This window comes from Mizuhopecten yessoensis, unplaced genomic scaffold, assembly GCF_002113885.1.
Source record: "Mizuhopecten yessoensis strain PY_sf001 unplaced genomic scaffold, ASM211388v2 scaffold2433, whole genome shotgun sequence".
Classification (NCBI taxonomy): Eukaryota; Metazoa; Mollusca; class Bivalvia; order Pectinida; family Pectinidae; genus Mizuhopecten; species Mizuhopecten yessoensis.
Genome location: NW_018404544.1, coordinates 108094 through 118018, shown reverse-complemented (window position 1 = coordinate 118018; position 9925 = coordinate 108094). Strand labels below are relative to the sequence as shown.

The window sequence follows — 9925 nt, the reverse complement described above, 5'->3', positions numbered from 1 at the left end:
CTAGGGATGCTTCCAGTCAAATATGGTTGATATCCACTTCTTAGTTCCAGAGAAGAAGTCGCTTAAAGCAGTATAGCCAAATACCCTTTTTGGCCCTGCCCCTCAGCCCCCTGGGGGGTCAGCCACACCATTTGTACAATTTTAAATCCCTGCCTCCCAGGAATGCTTTTGATCAAATATGATTGATATCCAGTGCACAGTTCTTCAGAAGAAGTCGTTTGTAGCAATATAGCCAAATTGCCCCCTTTTGGCTCCGCCCCTAAGCCCCCTGGGGGGTCAGCCCAACCATTTGTACAATTTTTAATCACCATCACCTAGGGATGCTTCCAGTCAAATATGGTTGATATCCACTTCTTAGTTTCAGAGAAGAAGTCGCTTAAAGCAATATGGGCAAATTGGCCCCTTTTGGCCCCGCCCCTCAGCCCCCTGGGGGGTCAGCCCCACCATTTGTACAATTTTGAATCCCCACCACCTAGGGATGCTTCCAGTCAAATTTAGTTTAATTCCAACCAGTGGTTAAGAAGAAGAAGTCGTTTAAAGAAATTGTTGACGTACGGAAGAACGGACGGACGACGGACGCCACGGTATGGCTGAGCTGGACCAGGTGAGCTAATAATCTAGTTATCTGAAAGAGGCTGGATGTATAATACGCTAGTTATCTGGAAGAAGCTGGATGTATAATAATATAGTTATCTGAAAGAAGCTGGATGTATAATACTCTAGTTATCTGAAAGAAGCTGGATATATAATAATCTAGTTATCTGAAAGAAGCTGGATGTATAATAATCTAGTTATCTGAAAGAAGCTGGATGTATATTAATCTAGTTATCTGAAAGAAGCTGGATGTATTGTCAGCGAATGTGGGCAGCCATGTTAATTCTACAGAACAGGTGTTGACTGTAACTGACACACGTTCATCCACAGTAGTTCAGTCACTCATTATCTGACAAACACACGTTCATCCATACTAGTTCAGTCGCTCATTATCTGACTGACACACGTTTATCCATACTAGTTCAGTCACTCATCATCTGACTGACACACGTTCATCCAGACTAGTTCAGTCATTCATTATTTGACTTATACACACGTTCATCCACAGTAGTGCAGTCACTCATTATCTGACTGACCCATGTTCATCCATACTAGTTCAGTCATTCATCATTTGACTGATACACACGTTCATCCACAGCAGTTCAGTCACTCATTATCTGACTGATACACGTTCATCCACAGTAGTTCAGTCACTCATTATCTGACTGACACACGTTCATCCTACTAGTTCAGTCACTCATTGTCTGACTGACACACGTTCATCCATACTAGTTCAGTCATTCATTATTTGACTGATACACACGTTCATCCACAGTAGTTCAGTCACTCCTTATCTGACTGACACACGTTCATACTACTAGTTCAGTCACTCATTATATGACTGACACACGTTCATCCACGGTAGTTCAGTCACTCATTATCGGACAGACACACGTTCATCCATTCTAGTTCAGTCACTTATTATCTGACTGACACACGTTCAGCCACGCTAGTTCAGTCACTCATTATCTTACTGACACACGTTCATCCACAGAAGTTCAGTCACTCATTATCTGACAGACACACGTTCATCTATACTAGTTCAGTCACTCATTATCTGACTGACATACGTTCATCCATACTAGTTCAGTCAGTCATTATCTGACTGACACATGTTCATCCATACTAGTTCAGTCACTAATTATCTGACTGACACACGTTCATCCATACTAGTTCAGTCACTCATTATCTGACTGACACATGTTCAGTCTTTTATTATCTGGGCCGTTGATTTCCATTAGGATATCCAGAATTGAACAAGAACACAACAAAAAAAGACTTTTAGCCATTTGTAAATTTTAATAACATGATCTACACAATGAAATATTGTCAATATGTCATTTCCACAACGGACTGTGATAAATTATTCTGTATACCCTTTAGTAACGTTAAAAACTTTTCAGAATATGGACATATATTATTGTTTGAACTATATCAGTAATTCACTGGTGATAAGCCCAACGTCACTGTGCCCAAATCGGGACACTTTTGAGATAAATATTAATGTTCTTTATACCATACTATCAGTTCCAAAAATATTTGTTCATTTTTCATAAATTGATACTATCCACTTTTCATTTCTATTACAAGTTGATATTTTGGGCGCATAGTTCTATAAATAAAACGTGAAATACCACCAGGGTTACATAGGCCCTTGAACTGGCGTAACTGTACCGTGAAAGGGACACTTCAGTATTTTGCCTAATATTTGGGTATAAACGATCAATATCAACAGAAAAGAAGACGTATTTCAAATATTCTAAGAGTCAAATAAGGTTATGATTAAATTTCTTCTCCAAACTAGCATTAGTTTTAATAAAATAGACTTTTGAAAGTGATATTCAAATAAATAGCGTCACACGGCACGGAAATCGGGAAAGTTTTGTTTTGGTCATTATTCTTACCTTTAAATTTTCCTTGTAATGATAATCAGCAGCCAATAAAGCTTACATACAGTTAAATTATCATAAAAGTATTATCAAATGAAAACTATATACAAAAAAGTACTTCTTTGCATTGAATTACAGTTTGTTGTGCCGTTTTCCCATAAGTGTCCCGTTTTGGGTTATCTAACTTGAGTTTTATTTTGGAAATTTTATAAAGATACAAGGTTTACAGAGTGTTTTTCACAGTTTAAAAATTAACTAACAAGAGTTAGATAAACAAAATAATCAAACATCATGAGTTTGAGGACCTTTTTCTCCCACAACGTTCAAATATTTTAGCTAAAAAAGACATGTTTCTCCTGGGAATACATTATTCCTGTTCCTATTTGGGAAAAGTTTTGCCATGAACTACGACGTCACAATGGAAAATGACATCCCAAAGCATTGTTACTTGAGGTCATCACAGGGACCTGATAATTTGTTACAGCTATATTTGGACCTTATCTATAAGTTCACAGTAATTTTACACGGTTTAGGGGTTTAGATGGACTTTTGGCGTACATATAATCATTGGGGGTGTCAATTTTACCGAAAGTCGATCTAAACCCCCAAAACATGTAAAATTACTCTGAACACCTTAGTTTAGGTCCAAATATAGCTATATCAAATTATCAGGTCCTTGTGGTCATAATTAGAAGATTGACCAATAAAATAATGTCCTGAATGTCACCAGAAATGTATACAACCACTAGCAGGTTTGTCATACGAGTCCAAAGGTTGTTGTGGGAGAAAATAGGCTGTTTTTAACATTATAACAATTTAAAATGATTCCTTGAAGTAATGATGAACAAATACATTTTACCCATTTTGCTTATATAAGCTTTAATCCACAGCCGTTTATTGCTTTCTTCATGCGACTACTTGTCAGTAGATCACATGACACAAGACGGCCAGCGTTATGTTACAGAATGTTCCTATATATGTGGGGGGGATTCAGTGTAAAGAACAAATACTTTTACCACAGGGAGTAACCGCCCGAACAAAGCAGCAAGAAGCTGCCAAAAGCTTGTGTAAGGGGGATGAGGTATCCTGACAATTTATCTATTCACCCCAATGTAAGTGAGGTATCCTGACAATTAATCTATTCACCCCAATGTAAGTGAGGTATCCTGACAATTAATCTATTCACCCCAATGTAAGTGAGGTATCCTGACAATTAATCTATTCACCCCAATGTAAGTGAGGTATCCTGACAATTAATCTATTCACCCCAATGTAAGTGAGGTATCCTGACAATTAATCTATTCACCCCAATGTAAGTGAGGTATCCTGACAATTAATCTATTCACCCCAATGTAAGTGAGGTATCCTGACAATTAATCTATTCACCCCAATGTTTCAAGAACAGTAACAACCTAGTACATATAACATTTCCCCCATTATCTTGCAAAAAAGTGTTTGAATAAACAAGAGATCCCATTGTGATCTTGAGGACCACCAACACTAGATCTTCATTAGTTCTACATGTATATAAGTTTGATCTTTTCCCTTCATTTCTCTATTTTGTTTGACTGAAAGTCTTGTCAATAGTAAATGAAGCATGTAGAAACTTCGGATGAAAAATGTATACAGCTGGGTTTTGGAGATTTCCTCCATTATGAGGTCATTATTTTTTTCTAGAGAAATAGTGATAACAAACATAAACTGTTGAAACCCAAGATAGCTAACTGACTCCATCAGTAACAAAATGAAACCTGCACAACTATGGATTATGGGGAACCTACATAACAAATATGAGAAAGACTTGAACTTCTTGTAAAATAGCAACAACAAACTTGACGGATGACCGACCCTGAATGAAGGGCGATTTGATCAGCCACCATCTGATGATGATACAGGACTAAATATATCATGACCAGTGTGCAATGGTCTCTGCTTAATGATTAAGAGGTACAGTACTGAATCTCCATACACAAGTTATTTTGTGAAAATCAGAAATTACAACAGAAATTAACTCATTCACCCCTGAAATTTCATCATGAACTATTCAAACAGTTGTATTGAAAGAGTTCAAATGTGTCTTCAGGGGTGAACAAGTTAAATTAGTAGTAAACAGGCAAGCATCTTAATAGAAGGCTAGATATACATATATATATATATATAAGAAAAACAAAAGACAACAAGTTTCTTCATCTTCCCTAGCGCTTTCTCCCCTTTAGAGTTTCATCAGTGTTTTTAAGAAACGAGAAAGTTTGTAAAATGTTGTTTTATATACATATAAAACAAAACACGAAGACTACAATTTGCTAGCACTTTCGCCCATCTTGGGGCTCTTCAGGCGATTTCACTGATGATGCATATATGTCAAACTGACATTCATGCCTCCCTTCTCCTCTGAAAATTAATGAGTGAAATACAATATCATTCATACTTGTTCATTAAAAAAAAAAAAAACATTTTTTTTCTCTTAAAACAAATTAATTAAGCAATGTGCAATGTAAAATTGGAAACATTTATTTGTCCTTTTATCTGTAAGTAAAGATAATTTTTCACCAGAAAATAGAACTAATAATTCAAAGCACATAGAATAATGCATTTAACGACTAAAGAACATGGATCTGGGAAACTGACAGTAAAATATCTCACGAAGGAATATAGATCTAACTTTAACATTATGTTTTAGCACAGAAAATACAAGTAGATATGTTTGTTGAAAAATACATGGTCAACAATCCTATAATCAACATTGTATGCACCATGTCATTGCTGTGATCAATTACACAAGTAATGTCAAAACTCTTTGTAAAATGTTGATATAAATAATCATCCATTCTCTTCCTCACATACACTCTCTTAACAACATGCATCCATGAACTTGACACTCTCTTGGTCGTTCTTATTCATGACTGCTTCCTAGTCTTTTTTGAATGAAGACGTTGTTGGAGTTCCTTCTGTGAAGGCCTTATACACAAACAGTCCCAATATTATGTGCACTACTGTAATGGCGACAAAGGCTGCGTAGAAATAGCTGTTTTGACTCGTCATCCCTAAGTATGCTGCAAACACAAAACACATGTTAAAATTATTGCAAAACAAGAGGCCCAATGGGTCTGCATCACCCAACTGGTATTAATCTCAAAATTGTAACCTTAAAAGTGGACTAAAATGAAGCTACATGGAAAATATCAATATTTGTGACTATAAATAATGTTAAGAAGATTTAACCACATTGACCCCTGTGACTTTGAGAGTTGAACAAGGTCATTACGTTAAACAAACTTTATAGCTCTTCATCCCATAATGCAACTTGCCAAGTATCACCACTGACACGACACCATCTACATTTGTTTATTGAGAAGATGTCTTTTAAAAGTTTATACACAATTGACCAGATGTGACCTTGAAAGTGTGTCAAGGTCATTCACATGAACATACTTTGTAACCTTTCATCCCAGCATGCTATTATCTGATATCATCATCCTAGCATTTTCTTTTATTTAGGAGAATCAGTCATTATAGTTTTTGACATATTTGACCCATGTGACCTTGAATATGGGTGAAGGTCATTATTCAGAAGTTGTTTAAAGATTTTAAACATATTAGACCTCTGTGACCTTGATTATGCATCAAGGGCATCATTTTGACTAACTTGGTAGCCCTTATTTCATCCCAGCATACTACTTTCCAAAATATGAACACCCTATGCCTCTTGGTTATTCAAAAGAAGTTGTTCAGTTTTTAAACTTATTTGACCTCTGTGACCTTGAATTTCAGTCAAGGTTTTTGATTTAAACAAATTTCATAGACCTTCATCCCAGCATGTTACTGGCCAAATATCATGACCTTAGGCTTCTTGGTTATTCAGGGGGAGTCTTTTATATAGGTTTAAAACATATTTGACCCAAGTGACCTTGAATATAAGTTGAGGTCATTCATTTAAACAGATGTTGTAGCCCTTCATCCCAGCATATCACTGACCAAATATCAACATCATGGGACTTTTGGTCCGTCAGAGGAAGTCTTTTATAGGTTTTTAACATATTTGACCCAAGTGACCTTGAATATGCGTTAAGGTTATTCATGTGAGCAAACTTTGAAGACCTTCATCCCAGCAAATCACCAGCTGTCAAATATCAAAATGCTTGGCCAAATATCATCACCCTATGCCTTTTTGTTATTAAGAAGAGTGAGCTAAAAACACAAGTGAGAAGGGACATTGGCACCAGCATCTTTGGAGTTACACTATGGATAATGATAAAGCCATAAACATTCCTCATGCCAGCATAATCAAGAGCTCACACTTAGTTATTTGCTGACTATACACCAGGCTGATAGACAGTACTGGTATCTGTACTTTAGGTACGTATTAAAAATCTAAACCAGTCTATTTTACCACTGCTGCACTGTTCATTTTTCACAGATCAGGCTCGTTTCTGACATAAAAATATTCAATGGTTCAGAAAAGGTAAATGATATTGGGATTAGAACCCTTTCACTTTGTAGATCTTGTAGCGGTATTACTTAATGTGAAGCTTTTCCCTTAATGTGAAGCTTTTCCTTTAAAATTAAATTTGTATTACTGTACCTTCAAAGAAAAAACTTTTTGTGAAAAAGTACGAGAATACTGGTAGGGAAAGCATGGCCACACTAAATAAGATCATGGTCTTCATCACACTCTGATTCTGTTCTTCTGTTTGCCCCATCATCCTGGAAAAAAAAAATAAAAAAAATAGAATACCCTGTTACTACCATTCATCAACAACATGTACTCTTCCATCTAAATTCAGTTACATCAGCAGAAGCGGTTTGTTTTGACTGGAATCAGTTTCACAATTATATGTAAAATCATGAAACAAGCTTGCCTGCATCAGCACTGACCCATTAACTTACCTTGGTACATCAACACTGACCCATTAACTTACCTTGGTACGTCAGCACTGACCCATTAACTTACCTTGGTACATCAGCACTGACCCATTAACTTACCTTGGTACATCAGCACTGACCCATTAACTTACCTTGGTAAGTTTATTTACCGATACAGGATCTATTTAATATACCGGACTCAAAATCATACCACTGTATATGTAACAATGGATAAATGTGACGTTACTTGTATCATTAACGTAATGTATAATTATATAGGAGTTCCTGGTATATTTATGCACAAATTGTCCGTCATAGATGACTACAACGGCCGCACATCATGATTACTACCCCTTATGCAGATAATAAATGCTGTAAATGATGTGAAAATAGATAAGTTTGAGAGTTTTGCGAGGCTATAACTAGTGTTGTCCCGATGATCAATTAAAATCGAAAACTAATCGGTGACACAACCAATTGCGATTAATCAATTATGAAATCCCATAATCAATTAATCGGTTGAAATTATTGCATGCCGTTTTCTATTGCTATCTGATTAGCATCCACCTAAAAAACTACTTATACTTTGGTTAGGAGGTAAATTTTCCTAACAAATATGTCTTTTGGCCAAGTTGGAGCCTAAAGTTCAAAGTGTATAAAATGGTTTTTAGTAGCAGGTGCACTCAAGTCAACCCTTGATTTTAAATTTACATTGCAAACCAATACAATTTGGATTACCTCGCTAACCGATTAATAATCGAAAATCGATCAAAAAACTTGCACCGATTACAGCTGATCATTGATTATGGAATAAAAACCGATTCCCAACACTACCTATAACTACATCACCTATAGCCAAAATTGACCAATAATCAGACATTCCAAAATGTGGATAAGTAGGCCTAGCTAGGCTACGAACTATCACTAGATAGAAAATTATACGTTTATTGTAAAATAAATGTGTTCAAACTTCCCGCTGATTCCTAATAACTGGAGGTTTACTGTATACCATACGTCAGTATAATTACTCAATTAAATTGTATACACGGAACGCATCCTCAAAGCTGACATAGAGACTAGTTCTAATGAGTTGCCACATTTAATCTCTCTTTTCTTGGACACACATGGGTTAATGAAGAAAGCATTCTTATTTGTCAAATCTAGAACTGTGATTTCTGGGTAAAAAAGACTATCCAATCTGAATCTTTTTTTCATTATATAAGTAAACTCTGGTTAATCTGGACTCTATAATAATAATTTGAGGTTCTTATATACCACTTTATCACAACCTAGTTCGTAGGTCATCACAACCTAGTTCGTAGGTTGTCTCAAAGCGGTTCACAAATTATTATCCTTGAATATAGGGCCTTTGCAACCAGCCAATCTTTCTCAACTCCCTGAGGACCATACAGCCGGAGCTGCCATTTCGGCGCTAACAGCTAGGCCCAACCACATACTCATTTACAGCTGAGAAGACCTATATAGATTTTAATTTCTGTAAACTGGCCTTGTTTTTCAATTGTTCCCATGTGTTCTACACACAAGTAAATCTACTCGCTGTAAACCAGTGTCAGATTTCTTTCTAGTGCAGGTGTTTTTACCGTCCTTATTACACTATATAAGAAAGTTAACGATTGACCAGTTCTTGTCACCTTACACAGGTTAGATACATCAGGTTAAATCCTGAGCACTTGTTTCTTATAATGAGACAGTCATTATGTAAAATCATTTTCCTTAATGACATGTTATGTGTTTGTTCTGCTTATATCAGTGATGAAGAATGACATACTAATTTATCTATCTTTTCCTTATTACTGTCAATGAAATGACTAAATTATTGCAGTATTATGATTGATTAATAAACACGAGTACAATTACATACATAAACAAATGTAATAGTATATATTTTACCAGTTTAATAAGAATCTAGGCCCGTGTTGAACAATAAAATGAAAGTCGCACGTGACTGATGCCACAGGGATCAGAGAATTCAGAAGAAACAAGTCAGAAAAAAGGTAGAGAAAAAATACAGATTAAGTGTAATTTCAAATGTTTTACATACATATGTGACAATCACACTAATGCTGTGTGTGTATCTCTAACACGTCTACATTAATAACACAAAACACCGATTAGAAAGACCACGGAATTATCTAAGTCCGTGGAAAGACTAAACAAAAACTTCGCCTAATTCCCCGTCCCTGTGACTGAAGCGTAATGACGATGCCTCTGTCGTCAGGATCTGAGATAATAATTCTGCATTACAGCTGGCGCAGAGACTTCTTTTAACGATTGGCAATAATCCGGCTACATAGTTAAGTCAAGTTATTACTATTTAGTAGTTAGAAGTCTAGTTAGGCCTATAATGGTATAGTAAAACTCGCACCTGCTTCTAAGATCGTCTGCCATTGCGTTTGAAAGAATGCAGCAAAACAAACGGCGACTGCCGATTGGTCAAAATTAAAATATGAATCTAATATGTTCATCTTTTGTAACAAAATAATCTGTTAACTCTGATAACGATTCTAGTGGTGACTGTTAAGTAATCATATTTCGGCCAGTTAAACAATTGTAATTGT

At 35.9% G+C, this 9925-nt stretch overlaps 1 protein-coding gene across 1 annotated transcript; it reads right to left on the bottom strand.

Moving 5' to 3' along the window:
- Positions 1–1870: 1870 nt before the first annotated feature.
- On the bottom strand, positions 1871–9884 carry LOC110445976 (vacuolar ATPase assembly integral membrane protein VMA21-like). Its single transcript, XM_021490896.1, has 3 exons — positions 9733–9884; positions 7066–7187; positions 1871–5536 (listed from the first exon to the last, which is right to left on the bottom strand). The coding sequence occupies exons 1-3, from the start codon at positions 9753–9755 to the stop codon at positions 5394–5396; spliced, it is 288 nt and encodes a 95-aa protein (XP_021346571.1). The 5' UTR covers positions 9756–9884; the 3' UTR covers positions 1871–5393.
- Positions 9885–9925: the final 41 nt, after the last annotated feature.

What these genes read in the sequence shown, in the direction of transcription:
- LOC110445976 (XM_021490896.1), bottom strand. Translation starts at nt 9,755, where the DNA reads ATGGCAGACGATCTTAGAAGCAG. An exon ending in GCAGACGATCTTAGAAGCAG is followed by an intron (nt 7,188 to 9,732) that starts GTGCGAGTTTTA and finishes TTTTTTTTCCAG; the next exon opens with GATGATGGGGCAAACAGAAG. An exon ending in AAAAAGTTTTTTCTTTGAAG is followed by an intron (nt 5,537 to 7,065) that starts GTACAGTAATAC and finishes TTGTGTTTGCAG; the next exon opens with CATACTTAGGGATGACGAGT.